This window comes from Dipteris shenzhenensis, chromosome 17 (genome assembly GCF_047967505.1).
Source record: "Dipteris shenzhenensis isolate YYH24624 ecotype China chromosome 17, Dip_SZ_1.0, whole genome shotgun sequence".
Taxonomy (NCBI): Eukaryota; Viridiplantae; Streptophyta; class Polypodiopsida; order Gleicheniales; family Dipteridaceae; genus Dipteris; species Dipteris shenzhenensis.
Genome location: NC_141612.1, coordinates 49,335,748 through 49,358,237, shown reverse-complemented (window position 1 = coordinate 49,358,237; position 22,490 = coordinate 49,335,748). Strand labels below are relative to the sequence as shown.

The following is a 22,490-nucleotide window of genomic DNA, read 5'->3' as shown; positions in this document are numbered from 1 at the left end:
ACAACATTTCAATATTTTTAATTCATGTGATGATTAAAGAAACAGCTTTCTAATGCATCAGATCGTGTAACAATACTTCTGGTCCCACATGCGATTTTTAAAGTTTCGCAGAACCCTTTATCTACCACGTAGGTAATATCATAACCAAGGTTTCCCTCGTGGAACTTTAGAGATTCTCTGTAGCTAAAAAAGTTGGGATCCTGCCAGGAACTTATAAAGTTAAAGGAAGCCAGAACTGCCAGAGGCCTGACCAACAAAGGGAATTTCCAAGACATCTTGCTCTAAGACAGCTGCCACATGGTTTATTCAGCTAACCTTGTTTGACTCATACCATCAACAACAATCCTGAACACGTGCTTTTTGAGCAGGAAAGCAGTGCGTCCAAAAATGAAGTCAAAGGTATACATATAGCGAATTCCACATCACTCTCAAATGAGATACACTTCATCTGCAAATCGGAGAATAGCACCGCTTAAATCCAAAATCTCAGATACAATAAAAGTTCAAATAGGGGCACCTGGTGTACATACATTCATTAACAAACGACCAAGCGAAGATACTGCTTGTATCGAGTTTCAGCACTCGCAAAATGAATTGAATCTGCCAACATTCAGCACAGAAAAGTCGCTGTACCTTCTCGACTGCTTTTATTTTGACACGATTCTCAAAATAAAAGCAGGCTCTTATTAGAGTCTTGAGAATCGGAGTCAATGGTCGAGATACTTCTACACAGAACACTTCCTCCCGATGACAATAGACAAAAGGCCGCTAGAAGAGTATTCTTTGTTGCAGCTGCTCTACGTGTCATGCAGGTCCTCGAAAGCCAAATGGTTATCATCATCACCGTCGTTATCTTCAAGATCCTCCCAGGCTTCCCCCGGGGTACATTTGTACTTATGTTGTAGCTTCCAATCCAGAGCTTGGCAAGCTCTGGAACAGTAGTTTACACAACCACACGCGGAACACCTCCTGAACTCATGCCTTCTTAACTCAGGTCGTCCACAATTCGAGTGGGAACAAAGCCGCAATCCTGCTGAAGTAGGATGCATGGCAAACCAATCCACTAGAAATTTGTTCACGGTATGGAGCTTCGCTGGTGGAACATTGCAGCCAAAATCACTCAAAAGAGAGTATCCACCGCCTTGAAAGAATTTGTATGCCAGGGACTCGTTGCTAGAGGCGCCAGTGGGTCTTCCTGCCGTAGCCTCTTCATTTGCTACGGCAGGGCGGTCTTGCAAAATATGGAAGCATCCAGGTCCACTGTTACGAGCGAGCTGGAGAGCAGTCTCCACAAAGGCGCGAGGGTTAGCGGCAACTGCAGCCGCCGCTTCTCTGGCGTTGGCCTCCAGCAGAAAGCGTCTACCTTCCGCAACGTTTTTTTTAACTCCGTATCCGTCTTGTAAACAGTGGCCGAATTCGCGCATAGCATCCACATGTCCAAGGGAGGCAGCCCTTGCACAGAGCTGAGCTCCTGCCTTCAAATCTTTATCTTTCCTTGTCCCCTCGCTTCCATTAAATCGAATCACCGCGAGTGAATGGAGAGCGGGAGCATAAGACGATGAGACTGCTTTATTGATCAAGGCAACCCCTCCACGCCGGTCATGAAGACAATAAAAACGTATCTGCGTGGAAACATAATTTGTATCAGTCATCTAGTGAGAAATCTAGACCAACTGTGCGATAAATACAGAGCACCATGTCTCCGACGCTTTGACAAGCAGAAAAGGGCCTCTTATGATGGGTATTACCACCACAGGTGCTCGAAGAAAGGGAAAATCAGCGAGCACCACAGGTGCTCGAAGAAAGGGAAAATCAGCGAGAACCACAGGTGCTCGAAGAAATCTCTTTCAAGGATGACACTATTACAGACATTAATAAGAGAGTTAATAGCAGAGAAGCCATTAGGACTTACCATGCCAAGTGTGTAGCAGGCCTCAATGTTTCCAGCCTCGGTACACTGTATCAGGAACCTTCGAGCTCCTTCAGACCAGGTGGCCGCCTTGACTGCCAATGCACACCCTCCTGCTCTTGCCAACACTTGAGGATGAGTCCCAACTGCACAAAACCTTTTGCTCCTGCAGGCATAAAGGTGCGTCGATTATAGCTTTCAAGTAATCAGAGGGACGGAAAGCGGGTTGAAACACAGAAAAGGAATGATCATGAACAACCAAAAAACCGCAGTTTTAGACATACACGAGCATAGCATTGACTAGATCAGCAGGCGAGGTTGCAGTCGAGCTCACAGCCGCCATAACAGAGATCAAAAGATCGTCATGAAGAGCATCAAAGCCACTGCCACCGGCTCTTCGGTATTTAGCATGCTCGCCGGGCAATGTTTCCGTCTGCCTCCGCCTCTTTTGCTGCCTGGGCCGAATGGAGAAAGTGATTCCATCGGACGAAGTTGGATAGTACCCCCTTCGAGTGCGCATACTTGCCAGATTCAAGCACCTAGGGGAGGTCGGCCTATGCCCTTTCAAAGGGCTTGCGAGTACTCCGGAATCCGGAGCTGAGATAATTTCAAAGGCTGCCCACAGCGACAATGAGCAATCTTCCGCTCTTGCTGCTTATTAAGACACGGAGAGAAAGCAAGAAGTAACGGCCCTGCCCCGATCCGACAGACATGGCTGAAGCTTCCCGGTCATAGAATCAATGCTTCAGGAACTACTGTCCACCGTAGGAGCAACTGAAATGGAAGAATAGAAACAGTTTCCATAATGAGAGGCAAGGCTTTTGGGGAGACGTGTCAACAGGCCGGTAAGATTTGCAGGGAAAGAAATCGAATCTAAAGCAGAAAGACAACTCGGTGTAACGACATGCAGAGGGAGCTCGCAAGGGATTGGAGCCACGAAGAAACGACTTATATTCGCTAAGAAGAGCAAATCCTTCGTACCAATCTCCAGAGCCAACCTCCTCCGTTCCCTCAAACAACGTTGATGACACACGCAACGTAAAACGACAACTTCAAACGACAATGAAACTGTTCTTCCATCATCCATGGATTTCCAGTTGCCACGCAAACTCTGGTCATTCATTGACCGATTGCTTGTGCAGACGCTTTAATCAGAGCTTCTGAGGCAAGATTCTGGACTCTGGACTCCAGAGTCTGAACCTCGAGGCTCGAGCTGCAAGCGGAGGATGCGAACAGAAAACAACAACGGATCTTTCGTCGGCGAGCCAGTGAATGGACTGCGCAGAAACCACCAAACGGCGCAAAGGGGGTGGGCGCTTGGGGAGGTGTGAAGGAAACGAGTTTCTTGCGGGGTGTCCACGTTCCTGGTCATCGATGGGGGCGGGGGGACTGCTGATTGATGATGCCGAGAAAGGGCGAAGATGAAAGGTAAAGGAAATGTGGAGAAAGAGAGGTGTTACCTGATTGTGTGTGAGGAGCCGCCATAGCCGAGAGAAATGTAGAGGAGACGGAAGGGATTGGAAGAGAGTGCAATCGGAGGAGCAGGGGAAGAAGAAGAAGATGATGATGAAGAAGAAGAAGCAGCGGCAGCAGCAGAGGCGTTGCCGCCATAGCCATCACAGCTCAGAGCTCAGGGATCTTCCTTTGGTTAATCCTCGTACCGGAAACGGGAGGGACGACCGACGCATCCCGTTTCCCGTTCCGTTTGCGGTCAACTATTTGGGCCGGTCAAGCAGACCTTGCTGCCCGCTGCCCCCGTTTTTCACCTGCACACCCTTCATTACTTAAATTCCTGTCCCCCTCCTCACTCACTCTTCTTTAGGTGAATAGAATAGACGAGATGGAAGTTCACTCTTATTTAGGTGAATAGAATAGACGAGATGGAAGTTTAGAAGGAGGACATGGAAGGTCAATGGAGGAGATAAAGTCATGGGTTAAGGCTTAGCCAAAATTCCAAAAATATGAGAGGTGAATTGATCAGCCCAATCAATGCGTCTGCCATAAGGAGCTTCTCTCTCTCTCTCCCCTCTCTATATCCAACAAAAACGAGCGGGTTGTATACTAGCGGGTTGCATACTAATGTATGACATTGGAGGCATTTTGAACTTTCCAAAAACTATGTTGAGTAGTCTTTTTGGAGATGGGTGAGATTATAGATGGATGGCATAGATATGTATGTATAATGTAAAAAGTCTATCTCCTCCTCCCTCCGAAAGGTGCCTCTTGTCTTTCCACCTCCTCCCCTCTCCAAGCCTCCATCCTCTTGTCCGTGGTTAATAGGTTAAAGTTATTTGCAGATTACAAATTTTGAACTACCTCCCACCTCCTCAAGTTGGTGAGGTTTTCGCAGATTTTATAACTATATTTACAAAAAATGTCCAAGACCTCGAATAATTTTTCTATAGGTTAATCAAAATTCTTTTCAGGTTGCCTATGGCAAGCCTTAGCAACAGTTCTACTTTGAGATGCCGAAAACCATTTCGAGCATTTTCCCTATGTCTTTTTCTTGCAAATTTCGTGATTGGTTGGTGGGTTGACTAATCTCTTTAAATTTTGTTTTATTTATTTTTTACATTTGCATTTTTGTGATTGGTTGGTATGTTGACTTTAGAGCATCTCTTTCAAATTTGGGTCTGTTTTCCAATTGTTTTTAAATATTCCTCCCTCTCCTCTTCCATTTCTCTCTCTCTCTCTCTCACTTTTGGCATGCCCATTGAAGACTATTCACCTTTTCTCTTATTTTTTGCAAGCAAAAAAGAGTGTGATTTGTATTATAAAATTTGAATTTACAGAGAAAGAAAATAAACTGCGCATTGCACACAAATCTAAGCTCATGAACGAGTAGACAAAACCTCCGAAAAATTAGAATATTGTTTGCCAAAATAACAAGCCACCCTGGCTAATTCATGCTGAAAGAGGCAAGCGCTTGAAAACAACTGTATTTCTGATTTGCCAAATCCATTGAATTACCACAGCATGTAGAAGATTCCACAATTGATCTGTCATGCGGCCGGCCACGGGCACCTAAGAGAGCAACTTCCACCTTCGCTCCACGTGAAATCAATGCCTTCGCTCCACTGAAATCAATGCCAACCATTGATAAGTGGAATGCCAAAGTGGCTGAATAGCTAAGCACAACCAAAATAAATGGAAATGCATTTCAACGGCTACCTTACATAGAGAGCAAACCGGTGAAATATCCTAACGCCATGTGGTGAGCCTATCACCTTACATAGAGAGCAAACCGGTGAAATATCCTAACGCCATGTGGTGAGCCTATCCTTGGTTGGAAATTTGTAAATTAGAAGAAGCCAGAAAGTAAAGTTTAAATGGAAGGAACAATTAGCACCCCACACACGTTCTATCCTCATAAACCAAATGCACAATGAATCCCTGGGAGCAAAACATCGCCACACTGATAAAATCTCAGCAACAACGGAGAAAGGCTCTGAAAGTCTAAAATCCGCACATGCTTCCCCCAATCAATAACTCAACACCGTAAATCAGATGGGGGAATAATGGCATGACTAGAAGGCCAGGTTCTGCTGAGCACAGAGCCAAGGAAAGAGGCCTCTCGCCTAGTTAAATGGAAGCGTTGCACCAACTATGGAACAGTAACCTTGTTTTGCATTGTACTGAAATTGAAAGTGCCAACTGCCTTTCCATACGCGTTTAGTTCACACTAAACCAGGTTTTTAGTGAACACTACATTTCATGATCATCATCACCATCTTCCTAGACATCACACCACCTCTAAAATTTCTTCATCCTATAGTTATATTATTTGGAAAAAAGCCTTGCACCTTTATTTTAAATACCTCTTAATATCTCTTGACTTGGAAGGTTTTTGGATTTTCGGGGAAAACTTCATCATCAAAACAAATCCAACAGGAGCAACCAACCACCTTCACCCTATAACATCACCCTTGTGGACTATATACCCCAATCCCCTAACCCACCCTCACAACTTAGCAAATCAAGGGAAAGAGAATGGATCCATTGTATTTCTAATGTCATAAGTTCATTTCCCATCATACACGTAGAGTACATTATTGTTAATGAACATATGGAAATAGTGTGGCTTATCACATTTTATTCCCAATATAAACTTAGTTTAGCATAGATCTAGAATAAGAATTATTCCATCCTAATGCTAAGGCCCTTACCCAATCCCCATCTCAACTATAGCCATCCTAACCATCTCCATGTCATGCACTAAGTTACTCTTAGTTAACAAAGAACACTCAAGACACTCGAATGGCATCCATAACACATAGAGTTGCCACATAGCAATATTTTCTCTAGTTTTTAAATAGTAAAGCTAGCAAAAACGTTCCCTTACCTTCACAAACTATAAAGCTCCGCCTTTTCTATTCCTTAAGCCCCCTTTCAACTTCCATCTTCAAAAATTATTTGCCAAGCCAAATCATGGTGTGTTGACATTTTTTTTTCAATTTTCACCAAAGAGACTTTTATTTAGTAAAGACTTGAAAACAACCGAAGTGCACGTTCTACTATAATCACGAAATTCCTTTCAAGGCTTCCTATATTTCACCATCCTTTTATATATCTTCCACCTCACAATCCTCCATCTCTATCCCTTCTCTTTTTATTCTTTCTATAGCACACTAGAAGTCTCGATAAGTATACTATGCGAGAGTGTGGCCCACTATTTGTGCATATAAAAAGTAAGCACTCCCTTCCACCCAATTTCCCCATCATAAATTTCTTACAAATATGACATTGAAATTCCTCAAAGACAAAAGGTTCCTACATAGGATTAAAAGGCACAGTGAAAGCATAACAATCAACCTTATATATGCAAGCATGAATTCCATATCAATTTCTTACAATTCCATATCTATTTCTTAATGACATATTGATATGTAAGTTCATTTATTTAACCTTATAATATTTTACCATTAATCGGCTATGTAAGTTATTTGACTTTCAAGATAGATCTTTTCATGCGAATTGTCAACAATCATTATTAGGATGGTAATAATTAGGAGCAAATCATCAATGGACACTTTGTGGAAATGATGATACTAAGAAAAAGGTGGAAAATATCATATCTTGGAGTATCATATGGCCTGAGTGATTTCACTGGAACATAATAATGAAGGAGATATACGGGAATATGATTCCCTATCAACATTACCAAGTATAGAATTCCAACCTAACTTGTAAAGGATGCATCTTGCCATAGACATCACAGAAAGAAGCTTATCATCCATGTGCTTTTGTGTCCATGTTACAATTTCAAAACCATTACTGTTTGGTTTCATTATGTAGAGTTTACATGGTTTTTTTTAATTAGATGGCTTACAAAACACTCCTATAAGTAAAATTGATCCACAATAGTTGAGAATGAAGCTCAATTTTAATTATCTATCAATTTTATAATCTTGGGGATTAAAACTAAGTTTTTCATTTCTATGTTTGTGGTTAGAAGTGTATGCCATTGCCTAAACAAATAAGGAGTACTATCTATTCAGTTTTGTGGATTGTTTCCAATTGATGCTATTTATTCTTTTTTATGGTAGCTTAAACATACATTTTTCTCGTATCGTGCATTATGTTGGGATATTATCCAATGTATGCATTATGATAGTATCATTAGACATAATTTGGTTGATGAATTTCATATTTTCTTCGAGTCTACCTATTCTCACTAATTTTTAAGGGAATGTACAACAGTCGATGCATGTTGCACTAGCACACATTGTACCCAATCAATAGTAGATCTTCATTAGTTGTATAAACCAAATTGACCCTTCTTTTATATTGTGATTTTTTCATACAATTTTGTTTTTAATTATGAATAGCATTATTTAACCTTTTGTTTCTAGCCTATGGCTTAGACGTGTATATATGAGCAATCTAAAATTTGGCAATCTATTTTACAATGAACAATTTTTAAATTGGCATGTCCACTCATGTTGAAACCCTTCCATAGTACCATGGGAGTCAAACAAGGTTGTTGACCCTCACCTACCTTGTTTGGACTTTGCAAAGATGAGCTAGAGCTAAGGGATGGAGGGGTCCCATGTGGTGTAATTTATTACTTATGTATGTAATGATGCAATACCCTTTGCATATGACTAGGTGGACCTCCAAAAATGATACATGTCATGCATCACTTTTGTCAAAAAAAGTGGGATATTGGCTAATGTGGGAAAAGGAAAGGAAATAGATGTCAAAATACTATAGTTGAGGGACTTACAAGTTACCACATATCAATTGGGGGGACCTATTTGGGGAAAGATATTGAGGAAATTAAATGCCTCAAATCTTTATGCATTGAAATCATAGCAAACCATCAACTACAGAAATGCTCTAAACTAATGATTCATGCAGGTTGGATCAGCTATTATGCTTTTGCAAAAAAATGTAATCATGGAAGCATTTGTAAAATCTTATTTGTTCAGTACATTGGTCATGCAAATCTTGTTTCAGGAGTGGAGGTATGGGATAGGAGCATCTCCTGGGGTGCCAACTCAATATGTAATATGTTACTACCCTCGTCTAAAGTCTAGGGTATGGGGGGACAAGTCCATATATAATATGCATGGATTTCCTTAAAAATTTTCAAATATGCAAGGGAAAAATATGAAAATTTCATGACCCCCCTCCCACAAAATATAACGTATGTACCTTGAAAAATATGCAAGATTTTAAGATTTGTACATATTTTTCATAATATGTGAGGCCCAAGGGGGGGGGGTCTTTTGGATGACGGGGGGTAAAACAAAAAATACACTAAAATATGAAAACCCATCTCCTTTCAAATTAATGTAACTTTTTCTTTCATCTCATACTCAAGATTTTGATAGGTTTCCTTACTAAAGAGAGTTGGCGCCCCAGGGAGCATCTCCAAGAACACTTAATGACATTGGAAAAATCCAAAATATTGTTCTAAGAGGATACATGGGGGTCTTAAAAACCACTACCCTCCACTCCATCCCCTTACTGGAGGTAGGGAGCAAGCTATTGTGAATTTCTACCTTGGAGAGAGTATACCAATATATAATAAAGGTGAAGAACATGCCCAATGACAAGCTATTGAGGCTCACTTGGGAGATGGGATCTAAGCCACAAAATATACAATACTCATGAGAGGATGGGTTCTTGAGAGATGGAAGGTAGAATGGTTGCTAGATCTACCCACAAGAACAATGCACAAGGAAATTAGAGGCAGCCTATGATTTCCCTTTTGCTATGTAGGCTCCTAGATGTGCTATGTTTGCACACACATCAACCTCAGATATTGGGGGACTGACACAAAAACCAAGAAACAACAACAAACTATGAATTATCCATGGGCTATGGGAACTTAGAGGAATAATCACTAGGAGCTATCCAAACCGAGACTATGCACAATCTATAACATGGGAGAGATTGAGACTAAACAACATAGGTCTCATCAACCTAGCCTATGAATACAAGTTCCCACAATTTGTGGGAGGGTTTGTTAGTCTTATAGAGATATATGAAGACCCATGGCATCTGGTAGTCCTGGTTTTGCTCTTTGATAGATACTCACTCATTAGAACCACTTGCTCAATCTATGAACAAAAGAAGGAGTAAGTGGCACAACATACTCAAACTAAACTCAACAACTCATGAATAGATATGTTTCAAGGCCTGAGTCTCAAGTTTCGAGGGTTTGGCATGTGGATTCCAATGTGGTGGGTTATAGGATTCCATAATTTTTGGGTTCTGGCTTCAAAGTCCTGGCAAGAGAGCTCTAAGTTTTGGGCTCTATTTTATGGCTTTTGTAGTTATTAATCTAGTGTACAAGTTCCATGGGTTTGGCTTCTAGGTTTTGGCAAGAGGGTTTTGGGTCCCAACAAATGGGTTTCAAGTTTCAACTGCGAGGCTTAATAGGCTTCGAGTTTCAAGTTTTGTTCCAAGGATGCGGATCATGTTGATAGTCTCCTTTTTTTTTTCTCCTTTTAAATATGTTCATGCTATACCTCACACACTGTCAGATCTTCAAAACTTTGTTGCCCCTATTGAAGCAGAGTTGATTCACATGAGGACTCAATTAAGCCCTTCCTCCAGTTCAATTCTAATCGACAATAAATAGGGTGATTTTTCCTTCCCTCTCCTAGTGTACTATAACAAAAAGTTAATAATTCTCCCATACGCATAAAAGAACCACTTAAATTTTTTGAGAAAGAACCAAATGCACAAGGAGATACCGACATCGGCTAGGTACAATCTCCCTTGGACCTCCTTAGGTGAAAGGCTCATGCTTCTTCATCTAGAGTACTTAAGATCTTTCAATTCAAGGATAAGGAGCCAAAATTATCCTTTCTTCCACAAGAATAAGGAATTCTTTGACATTGCCTCTTTGGGCATAGTTTAGTAAAATATGATTTATATCCTTCCCAAAAAATATTGCCCATGGCATACAATATTAATGTAATATAAAAATTGGCCTATGGCCATATAGCATGCACTATGATGGATTTCTTGGTTTTTGGCTTTTGCACCAAACACTGTGTTTAACTCATCCCATGCATCCTTGGCATGATCCTTGGAGTCTATATGATGAATTATATTTGGACCCAACTGGAGACCAATGAGTGATAGTGCTACTTCATCTTTTTCCTTCCAAGCATCATTTTGTGCAGTGGGTATGTCTTCTTTTACAATCTTCCAAAGCTCTTGATGCATTAGGAGATACCTCATTTGTGTAGACCACGTGTGAAATCCTTCCCCAGTGAACTTCTCAATAGTTGGGGTGTGTATCGCCATTGCGAAGGTCTTACTAATTGAAGAAACTTTCAAATATGGCAGTGTCTAATTGCAAACAAAAAATCTAAGTGACAAGCGTGTAGAGCTTGAAAAACCGATCATTTTTCTTTTTGGAGCGTGTGCAAATTCCTCATGGATTGCAAGTTTAGGCCTTATCAAAGATTTTGTGAGGAAGAGAAGGCCTTTGCTAATGTGGCACAGGGATTCACATGCAAAATTCCATACTGTGCTTAACAAGGGTTATTGTGTGTCAAGCCTTAACTATGGTTTGACTTAACCACAGTTAGTTTGACCAACTGATCTACCACGTGGCAAACAATTAACCCCGTATGCTGAGACTGAAACTAGGTTTTATCAAGTGTTTTGATGATGTTGGGTCCATTGAATGAATAAGATCAGAATGGGATTTATGGATTGGGAATGGAAAAGGTGTTAATTGGATTAGTCTATGATGCATGCATGGGTATAATTTGGGCATGGAATGGACACTGAATGTCACTAAATGAGCTGCGGGAGACCACTCACATTTCATCTTGCATCTGGGAATTCATGTGTTGGTATTTGCTTTGACTTTGGATGTGTAATTGGAAAGGAACCATGGCTTGCATACATTCCATGCATGGAAATTGAATAAGCATCATTACAACATACCAACCTTGGCATATAGACTCCACCAATAGGATCCTTTCAGCTTTGGACTCGCCTTGGTGTGTTGCACCTGGCAACCTTATGGCATGGTGAATAGTAGAGTGTGTATGATAGTAGGAATTTATGCTGCAATGACAACAACTCGGTGTGCTTATGTGTGACTGCTTGCATCAGTGAGAGAGACTTCCTCGCCCTGTGGTTAGGTTAGCTAACCCTAGCCATGTACATAGTTTTTGGCGTCATTGCCAAGGAGCCAAAACACATTGCCACAAATTGTCCCAATCCTCGAAAGTCTATGGATTATGTTCCTATGTGAGCAGTCTGTAAGGAGCAAGGGCTTGTTAGTGACGATTATCCTAGGAGAATGATGCCACCTATCCACAATTTGGGATCTAATGAGGCATCTACCTCCAAATATGTCAACTTCATTGAGGTAGAGATGGCACCTATACTCAAGATGCAATCACAATAGTAACAATCAATTGAACCAATCATCAAATCAATTGAACCAATCATCAAATCTATTAATCCCAAAGTAATTACGCTCAATGTCCATGGCAAAACATAGGTCTAGTTAGGCACACCCAACTAAACTACGCCAAGCATCCACTAGAACCCCTATCATGTGCGGCGTGATCCTATGGAATATTTTGCCATTAGTTGACATGAATTTAACATCCTTAGAAAGGGATATAAGAAATGTAATCTCTCTCTCTCCCTCTACATTTTCACGTTTGCATTAATTCATCATTCTCGATCATCATTTTCGGTCCAAAATAACATGAAAATAATGTTGCCATGATAACCCAAAAAATCATCGATGGATTGGTTAGACATACTAGTGGTATGGGCTATTAATACTAGCAGCAGCATACATATGAGCAAATCTGGCCCAAAAGAAAATGCCAACTGTAATGGCAATCCAAAATGCCAATAGGTGTCCAATGGCTCAAGCATAAACACCGTCCATGGGCATATGCATCAATAATATCTCATCCAAGAGAGCATAACACTATCAGTGCATCACCTACAATGTGTCAAAGCTGTCCCTCAGCATAAAATAGCATCCATGTGCAAAGCATCCATAAAAATAGCATCCCACAAGCCCCCGCCCTGTAGACGCCCTGTAACCTGCATGTACCTTGACGTGACCTTGCGTAGACTCTGATTTGGCATTGTCTTCTTTGGGATAAGTTGTCTTCTATTCTTTTGAAGCAGACAGAGGCTGCAAGACAGGAAAGCTAAAAAGCCTGGTCAAGGCACAAGGAATAGATTGTAGGTCGAGGAAAGCAATGTCACGATATCAAAACGGAAACAAAAGACACTTTAGCAACATTTGCAAAGGGAGAAACAATGTGAAGAAAGAAGACTCCTTGCAGCACAGCAGCATGAAGTAGCTATAGATGCACGCATTCGATCAATGCCATCGAAGTGAAGAACACGAGTTGTGTCACGATTGGTGGGAGCATTCAAGGCAACAACATCAGGCCATTTAGGTGAATATTATTCTTGAGTTTTCATAAACCTTAGCTTGCACCCTAAAGTTTGTAGACTAACAACCCTACCAACACCTCGGGAGATGCAAGCCCAAGAGGCAATGCTCTCTAACCTGAGAAATGGCAAAGTGAAAGGGGTGCACATCTTGGATCAACTAGCTGCAAAGAGGGTGACATTAGCTATGTTGGTGTCCCCTGAAACAAAGGAGAAACGGCTTGGGTGCACAATGTCGAAGATGATGTCAATCAGAAGGACCAACTTGGCTCCAGCAGTTGAACATAGAGCAGAAGCAATGCATGATCATCTCAATCTAAGAAGTCTATGGGATTCAATAGAATGCAAGAAAAGAAGAGACATCCTAAGTGCAGAAGTCATTGCCAGAGTGACGACATTTTGGCATGAAGATTTGAGCGCCCTGGTACATCAGGAAACTCAAAGACAAGAATGTTTGTTGTTGCAAAATACACAGACTTTGACATGGTCGACAAGCTATGAATGACTTGAGATCTAGTCATGTTGGAGCATTGCTCCTTGGTGATTGATGCCCATGTCTCCCTACTGAATGCGCATTCTGTAGGCCACCTGGATCCTCATCATATGTTGTAAGGGAGAGTAGGTTTTGTCTCTATGGGAGCGTGTGGTTTATTGTCCAAAGGGAGACTGTGAGTGGCACCTCATTGAATGCATTCATGGCACATGCAAGCATTGCAGTCTAAAGTTGAAGAAGAAGACATTTCATGTTTGTCCAAATGAAATGAGGGAAGACAACCATGTTGCTCTGAAATGGAGAAGATTTGAAAATGTCAATGTTAAAGGATCCGATAAAAAGAGATGGCTACTATCGTATAAGAGCACTCAGCTGAGAGAGCTTATAGGTCATGTGGTTCAATCCATCCCAAAATATCTGCTTTACAATTTCACGGCTAGCTAACAGGATAACAAGTTCTCCCCATGACACTATTGTCTCTGTCATAAATTTTGCTGAAAAGTATCCATTTCAAGAAAAAGATGAGATACAAAGTGCTCACTAGTACAACAAGTAGATAACAATTCTTGTGCATATCACGTATAGTCATTTGTTTGATTCTTCTACAATTGATGCCAATTGACTCATAGGAGTCTAGGTTAGTGCAGCGCACATACCATTTCTACATTTCAGATAATAGGGAACATGACACCTTATTTGTGCAACATGCTTTTCTACTACATTGGGACTGGCTGAAAAGGAAAAATCCCCATTCAAAAACTATAAAGCAACATTGGGTGTGGTCAGATGGTGCTGCCTCTCAATTTAAATCACCTCAAGGATTTTCTACTTTGTCTCAAGGTTCAAATCCATGATTAGTCTAGACATGATGTGGAATTTCTTTGGATCTAGCCATGGCAAGGTGAAACATGATGTGGACTTTCTTTGGGTCTAGCCATGGCAAGGGTGAACATGATGGATGTCGTGCTATTATTAACCAAGCTATATTTAAACACCAATTAACAAGCCCTCAAGAAAAGCTCAATGATACCCATGACATTGTAACATGGCTTACAACTAAGCTCTCCACAGATGCGCATTCAACATGGAGTAAACAAAGCCTTAAGAATAGTTTATCACGTAGAGTGTTCCATGAAGTGAAATTGGATGAAGTGCAAAGGAAAAGCCAGCACAGTTGCGAGAGAATTAAAGGAGTTCATGGTCTACACAACATATGGGGCTTTTCAAACAACCACTTGATTAAAATAATAAAACTTTCTTGTTTCTGCAGTGCATGCATCATACGGGATCTGTGACTGTGAAGACATGTAATAATAGAAGCAAACCACCGCATTGGTGGCAGTTAATATCCTAGTGTGCAACCAATCACTACACTGGTGACCACTTATCCTACTGTACCACCGTGCTATCCTAAAACTCGTTGCAAAGTGCTATATTAAAACAATCCCCTTTAGGTTGGTTATGTTTAACTGTCAGATTTCAGCCACCGGGCTACTTAAGACATTAGAGTAGTCCTATTTCATCGCTTCATCCACCTCGTGTATTAAGTAGTCGTGTATAAACTCAAGATCCACTTATCTTGTATTAGAGGGGTAGTCAGCCCCTAAAAAAGACCCGAGTGGCTTATACATTTTGAATTGGTTTCACTTAGAATGAAAAAGTGGTTCTGAGGTTGAAGTAGAAACAAAAAAAAAAGATGGGTGAAAACAAAAAAATAGAGTGGCCCAAGCTCCAAGAGATCATGTGCCATCTTTAAAGAACTTTATATTCAGGCAAGGCTTTTGAGATAGTGGCATGACATAGAGCACAGTGGGAGCCTTCAGCAACATACTTCGCAAGCTGTGGGTCCTTATAATATTGAAGAGCTTCCCATAATTCCTCCTGCAATCGATCCATCTTTCGAATGACAATCTCGGGTCAATGTTGTGGAACACTAAGTACCTCCTCCAATCAATCAATATCTTGTACAACAACAACCAATGAGCATACTATCCAATGCCCATCAATACATAATACTCAAACCGCTAACTAGGTAGACTCTTTGTCACCATATATGCAGGGTTACCATCTATATGAACCTTGACAAGCTCTATGCGCTTGTCCTCAAGTACTTCCCTGATAAAATGGTATCTAACCTCAATGTGTTTGGCCTTTGAATGAAAGATTGGATTCCGTGCTAGCTGAATATAGCACTCATGGAATCAATATGCAATGTTGGTACACCTGTATGAATCCCCAAATCTCTCACTAGCTGATCACGCCATAGAGCCTCCTTGCAACCCTTTGTGGCTACAACATACTTGGCCTCTGTGGTAGACAAAGCAATGCACTTCTGTGTATGAGACATCCATGACACTGCACCACCTACAAAGGTGAACACATAACCAGAAGTGGATCTCCTGTTATCCATATGCCCTGCATAGTCGGAATCTGTGTACCCAAATACACACATCTCTCCTTTGCCAAAGTAGATACACCTCCTTGGTAACCTTCATGTACCTCATGGTGCACTTAACTGCCTCCTAATGCCTCTTTCTTGGATTAGCCATATACCGGGCTAACAACTCCCACTGCAAATGCAATGTCCGGTCTAGTAGCTATCATAGTATACATAAGACTCCCAACCGCTGATGCATATGGAACCTTGGCCATCATGGCTCTCTCCTCATCTGATTTGGGACTATCTTCCTGAATCAGTTTCACATATGGAGGCAATGGAGTACTTACTACCTTTCCCCCCTCCATATTGAAATGATGGAACACTTTTGTAACATACTCCTTCTGTCAAAGCTAAAGGAGTTTCGTACTCCAATCACGCATGATGCACATACCAAGAATATGACCTGCAGGTCCCAAATCTTTCATGTCAAAGGCCTCATGCAACTTGTCCTTCAATGCATCAAGCTCATAAATGTTCTTGCTAGCCAATAACATATCATCCACATAAAGTGCCAGGAGTATTAGGCTATTATCCTGAGCCCTTTTAGTGCAAAGGAAGTGATCAATCTCACTTTTTCTGAAACCTTGGGATCGAATGAAAGCATCAAACTTGTGATACCATTCTCTAGGCGCTTGCTTAAGGCCATAGAGACTCTTTTTCAGCTTGTAAACCAACTGCTCTTTACCATTTTCTTCAAAGAATTCCGGCTGTATCTATTAGATATGCTCAATGCCCCACCCTCCTGGTAACCACCAGTGGTCCAAGGTGCTCAAGTTGTAAGGCCCCCATATGAGGAGAAGCCATGTGTGAACCCGGGACACTGGATGGATCGTGACTTGCATGTCAGATGAGGTCTATCAACAATGAGACCGTTGATGGTAGAAAGGTGATCTATGTGAGTCTAGCCTATCGGCTAGGCAGGATAGGTATGCTGGTAGCATAACGAGGCACATTGTTTTGATTGTGTGGGATCCCCTTGATCTCGCTGGGGTTTGGGAATATTTCTTGAATATTTTATGGACGACTAGTCAGTTCCACCGACTAGGTTGACTGGTCGGCTCCAACAACTACGTTGATCCGACTACCGCCCTCATAGCTATAAAGAGGCGACCTTCTCAATCCATTGCATCAGATCAAATCTACCAATAGAGATCTTCCAGCTAGTAGCTCTTCACCTAGTATTTGTCTAGATCGCCATCTAAGCTCCATTGTGGGAGTACACGGGTGGATGGGGCCATCATCTATACTACATCAGTATTAAAGGAAAATTATGTTCTTGTCTCCAGTTCACTATGTACTCTCTATTCTTTGTTCAATTTCTATTCCGCTATGCTATGTAATTTAACATGGTATCAGAGCCCAGGCGGCGGGGCTCTAAGGATCAAAGAGTAGAAGAGAGGTGAGGGCTTCAACATCATATGGAGTGATGGCATCAGGAAGCGGCTTGAGTTCAGCATCTACACCAATAATCCAGGCGTTGAGGATTCACCAACTGGCCTTCATTGAAGGCAAGCTGGATGGTATGAACTACACTCTATGGAAGTTTAAAATTACTGCTATTTTGGATTCGTATAAGCTTCTGGAGACAGTACTAATTGACCCAAAACCACAAGAAACCCCCGACCCAGCAAATTCGGGGAGAGCAATACCTCCTAATGCCGATCTTCTACGAGCTTGGAAATGCAGGAACGCAGATGCACTGTGTGCCCTAGTTACAAGTACTATTGATAGGGTTTTGACCTTGATTCAACATACATCTAAGGCATCTGTGGCCTGGAACATATTGAAGAGTCTGTATGAGATGCAGAATTAGACAAGGATCTAGAACCTAGAGAATCAGCTTGTAGCTCTGAGAAGTTTAATGAAGGAGAGACAACAGAGGCATTCATAACCCTAATCAAAAATCTACGTGACCAGAATGGCTGGTGCAGGGATACAAAAGACTAGCGAAGAGCTAGCTCGACAGTGTCTCCGGATATGTCCACCAAGGTTTGATGGACTGGTAACAACGCTTAACACTCAGGTGCAACCCCAACCATTAACATTTGAGGAGTTATGTGCTTTACTTATGGAGGAGGAATTGAGGCTTAAAGCTCAAGATGGAGGTGGCAATGGGGCTGTTGCGTTCTCTACCACTGCGAAAGGCAAAGGTGGTTCCTCCACCAAAGGTGAGTCCTTTACCAATGGTGACAAAAAGAAGAAGATTGGCAAGAAGAAGTTTTAGGGAGAGTGCTTCTACTGCAAGAAGAAGGGCCATGTGATTGCAGATTGCCGGGTCAAGAAAGTAGATGAAAAGAATCATACCTTGAAGAAGACAGATAAGGGGAAAGAGATAGCTAACATAGTGGAAGCAGAGTTGGATCTATTTTTGGCCATTGAGAAAGAGTGTTCCTCAGTTCAAGAAGCTTCAAACACTGAGTCATGGGTGTTGGATAGTGGTGCCTCCCATCACATGACTTGCAAGAAGGGTCTATATTGTTCCTTGTAGCCTCTACAGGAACCCATCACCATGACGGTTGGAAATAATGCAAAATGCCCTATTGAGGGTATAGGTATGGTTCCATTTGTTTCTATAAATGGAGATGTCAAGAAACTATCTAATGTGCTGTATGTTCCACAAATCAAGAGAAATTTGCTATCAGTTGCTTCCATAACTGACCTTGACCATGAGGTGAGGTTCAACAAGACAGGAGTAAAAATTCTGGATAGTGCTGGCAATCTTGTTGGCACATGAGTAAGGAGGAACAACCTGTATGAGCTAAGTGCTCTTACAGCCACCGCTAGAGTGGGCACAAGCAGACTTTGGCACAAAAGATTCGGCCACATTGGATTTGCAGTGTTGAAGGAGATGCAGAAGTAAGGTATGGTTGCTCACTTACTTGCAGTAGCAGAAATCAAAGAATCGTGTGAAGCTTGCATGATGGGCAAGCAACAGAGAAAGGCATTCCCACAAGAAAGCAAGAATAGAGCAAATGCTCCTCTAGAGTTGGGGCATGTTGACTTGTGCGGTAAGATGCCTACACAGGCCTTGGGGGGATCTTCCTATTTTTTATTGATCATCGACGACTATAGCAGGAAGATGTGGGTGTACTTTCTTCGTGAAAAGGCTCAAGCTTTTGGTAAATTGAAAGAATGGCTACAGCTTGTTGAAAATGAAATAGGGAGAAAAGTGAAGAAAATCAGATTGGATGGTGGTGGTGAGTTTGTTTCTACAGAGTTTGGAGATTTTTGCAAGAGCAAAGGGATCAAGCGACAAACGACGACATCACATACGCCTCAATAAAATTTTGTTGTTGAATGCTGAATGCGGACCATCATGGAGATGGGGAGGTGTATGTTGAAAGGTGGTGGATTGCCAAACCACTTTTAGACTGAGGTTGTCAATACTGCGGTTTACATCCTTAATTGCAACTATACAAAGGCACTCAAAGGTAAAACACCACATGAGGCTTACAGCGGTAAGAAGCCATTTGTCTCCCACTTTAGAACGTTTAGGTGTGAATGCTATGCGCATGTACCAGACAAAGAGAGAAAAAAGCTATAACCAAAAAGCACCAAATGTATCTTCTTAGGCTATTGTGATGAGAAGAAAGCCTATAAGTTGTATGACCGAGAGGCAAAGAAGATCATAGCGAGCCACGATGTGGTGTTTAGGGAGTAGCCACATATAGTGGAGGCAGAGAAGAGCTCTTCCACTTTATCATCAAGCAAAGAGGTAACTCGCTATGGACTTGTCCCAGGAGCTATAAAGGAGGAGGAAATATCATATGATGAAGGTATAAGTCACCAACCTATTGTTACACCACCAAAAAAGGCATTTTTGTGATGGATAAGGCAGCTCTACGACCATGATAACCAGATGCCTATGTCTATTGAGCAGCATGCACATGGACCAAGGCGATCTTAGAGAATAGAGGAGCAAAGGAGGGCTTCTGCTCATATAGTCAATATGGCCTTGATGGCTGAGATTATTGCAGAAGTAAAGGAGCCTGCAAGTTTGAAGGAAGCACTTGCAGATCGAGATTGGAAAAATGATATGCAAGTAGAATATGACAGCATCATGAAGAATGGAACTTGGGAGCTAGTAGATCGACCACCTAACTGAAGGGTTATTAGCACAAAGTGGGTTTGGAAGGTAAAGTAAAAGGCCGATGGGACTTTGGAAAAGTACAAAGCCAGATTGGTTGCACAAGGATTTTTGTAGGTTGAAGGGTTTTATTTTCAAGAATCTTTCGCTCCGACTACTAGAATGACCACTATTCGCACAATACTATCGGTGGCTGCTCATAAAAAGTGGCCATTTTATCAAATGGATGTTAAATCAGCATTCTTAAATGGTGACCTCAAGGAGGAGGTGTATGTGGCTCAGCCACCAAGGTTTGAGGTCCCCCGTTCTAAGAACAAGGTATGCAAGCTGAAGAAGGCATTATACGGGTTGAGACAGGCCCCAAGAGCATGGTACCAATGGATAGACAAATTCTTTCATAAATTAAACTTTAAAAGATGTGCCTTAGATGCTAACTTGTTTGTGTACAGGAAAGGTGGAAAATCTGCTATTATTTTTCTATATGTGGATGATCTCCTTATTACAAGTGACTATGAAGACAGGATCTAGCAGACTAGAAAGGCATTGAGCACTGAGTTTGAGATGACAGACTTAGGCTTGATGCACTATTGTTTGGGGATTGAAGTCGCCAGGCAAGATCTTCATCTCTCAACAGAAATATACAAGGGAGATCTTGAAAGCATTTGGTATGTTCGAGTGCAAGGAGATAGCTACACCTATGGAGGTAAATGCGAGGCTATCTATGGAGGATGCCTCACCACCAACAAACATCAGGAGGTACAAAAAGTTGGTCAGCAGTCTCATCTGTCTGTGCAACACCAGACCGGACATCAGTTTTGCTGTTGGCGTTTTGAGTAGGTTGTCCAATAAGCCCCGGGAGAATCATTGGAATGCAAGGATGCAGGTGCTCAGGTATGTGAAGGGCACTCTTGATTATGGCATCACCTATGGTACAGGCACTTCCTTGGCTTGTCATTATGACTCAGATTGGGCTGGAGATGTTGATTCCAGGAAATCAGTTGTTTCTCTTTAGGTTCAGGTATCTTCTCTTGGATCAGTAAGAAACAACCAACAGTGGCATTGTCCTCTACCGAGGCTGAGTGCAAGAAGGCAACATGTTTTGTTGCATGTGAAGCAGTGTGGTTGAGGAGGATCTTATGGCACATGGGAGTGCAAGAGGATGAGGCAATTGTGCTGAGGTGCGACAATCAAAGTTGCATGGCCATTGTTAAAAATCCAGTGTTTCATGCACGCACAAAACATATAGAGATCCAGTATCACTATGTGCATGATTTGATTGAGGACAAGATAGTGGAATTGGTCTGCTGTCCAACAGAGCAAAATGGAGCAAATATTTACACCAAGGCACTTGGGAAGGATCAGCTTTAGGGTCATCTTCAAAGACTTAGCATTGGGTCGAGAAGTTAGGGTGGACATTGAGGGGGGGTGTTAGATATGCTCAATGCCCCACCCTCCTGGTAACCACCAGTGGTCCAAGGTGCTCAAGTTGTAAGGCCCCCATATGAGGAGAAGCCATGTGTGAGCCCGAGACACTGGATGGGGATCCTGACTTGCATGTCAGATGAGGTCTATCAATGAGACCGTTGATGGTAGAAAGGTGATCTAATGTGAGTCTAGCCTATGGGCTAGGCAGGGTAGGTAAGCTAGTAGCACAACGAGGCACATTGTCTTGATTGTGTGGGAGCCCCTTGCTCTCATTGGGGTCTGGGAATATTTCCTGAATATTCCATGGATGACTAGTTGGCTCCACCAACTACGTTGATTTGACTACCGCCCTGATGGCTATAAAGAGGTGACCTTCCTAGTCCATTACATCAGATCAAATCTTCCAAAAGAGATCTTCCAGCTAGTGGCTCGTCACCTAGTAAGATCGCCATCTAAGCTCCACTCTGGGAGCACACGGGTGGATGGAGCCATCATTTGTACTACATCAGTATTGAAGAAAAATTCTGTTCATCTCCAGTTTGCTATGTACTCTCTATTCTTTGTTTAGTTTCTGTTCCACTACGCCGTGTAATTTGACAGTATCATGTAAATTTCCTCATGCAAATCCCCATGCAAGAAAGCCATCTTGACATCCATTTGCATAAGCTCCATATATGCAAATCCCCATGCAAGAAAGCTATCTTGACATCCATTTGCATAAGCTCCATATCCTCTATTGCCACAAGTCCAAGTATACATCTAAGTGTGGTCATCTTCACAACCGGAGAGAATATCTCATTAAAGTCCACACCCTTCTCTTGCTTGAATCCTTTGGCAACCAAATGGGCCTTGTACTTAGACACATCATCACCTGTGACCATCTTGTAGACCCATTTACATGGCAATGCTTTCTTTCCATGTGGCAAAGAAACTAAGTCCCAAGTCTTATTCTTTATGAATGAACTCATATCTGATTGCACTGATTGCATAGCATACTCCCACTTGCATTGATCCTCACAGATCATAGCCTCTCTATAGCAAGAAAGATCCCTGCAATCAGTAAGCATCACATAGTCTACCCTTGGAACAAATCTCTTAGGTGGTCTAGACACTCTAGATGTTCTTCTCAAGGGCATTTTAGCTTGCTGTCCTGCTTGCATATCAGCCACATTTGGCCCATCATTGCCACCAATAGATGATCCATCATCTGCCCTTGATTGTGTACCTATGG

General features: G+C 41.9%; 1 protein-coding gene across 2 annotated transcripts; it reads right to left on the bottom strand.

Moving 5' to 3' along the window:
- Positions 1 to 198: 198 nt before the first annotated feature.
- Positions 199 to 3,646, bottom strand: LOC147892231 (F-box protein At1g67340-like). Of its 2 annotated transcripts, none has more exons than XM_087388147.1 (4): positions 3,370 to 3,646; positions 2,194 to 2,683; positions 1,913 to 2,075; positions 199 to 1,622 (listed from the first exon to the last, which is right to left on the bottom strand). In XM_087388147.1, the coding sequence occupies exons 2-4, from the start codon at positions 2,427 to 2,429 to the stop codon at positions 798 to 800; spliced, it is 1,224 nt and encodes a 407-aa protein (XP_087244273.1). In that variant the 5' UTR covers positions 2,430 to 2,683; positions 3,370 to 3,646; the 3' UTR covers positions 199 to 797. The 2 variants fall into 2 exon arrangements, with proteins under 2 accessions (XP_087244273.1, XP_087244272.1); XM_087388146.1 differs by lacking the exon at positions 3,370 to 3,646 and adding an exon at positions 2,891 to 3,319.
- Between the last annotated feature and the right edge of the window lie 18,844 nt (positions 3,647 to 22,490).

Excerpts from the sequence above, each read along its gene's own strand:
- LOC147892231 (XM_087388147.1), bottom strand. The coding sequence starts at position 2,429 with ATGCGCACTCGAAGGGGGTACTATCCAACTTCGTCCGATGGAATCACT. Across the intron at positions 2,076-2,193 it reads CTAGTCAATGCTATGCTCGT|GAGCAAAAGGTTTTGTGCAG; the intron begins GTATGTCTAAAA and ends TTATGCCTGCAG. Across the intron at positions 1,623-1,912 it reads CCTGCTACACACTTGGCATG|ATACGTTTTTATTGTCTTCA; the intron begins GTAAGTCCTAAT and ends GTTTCCACGCAG.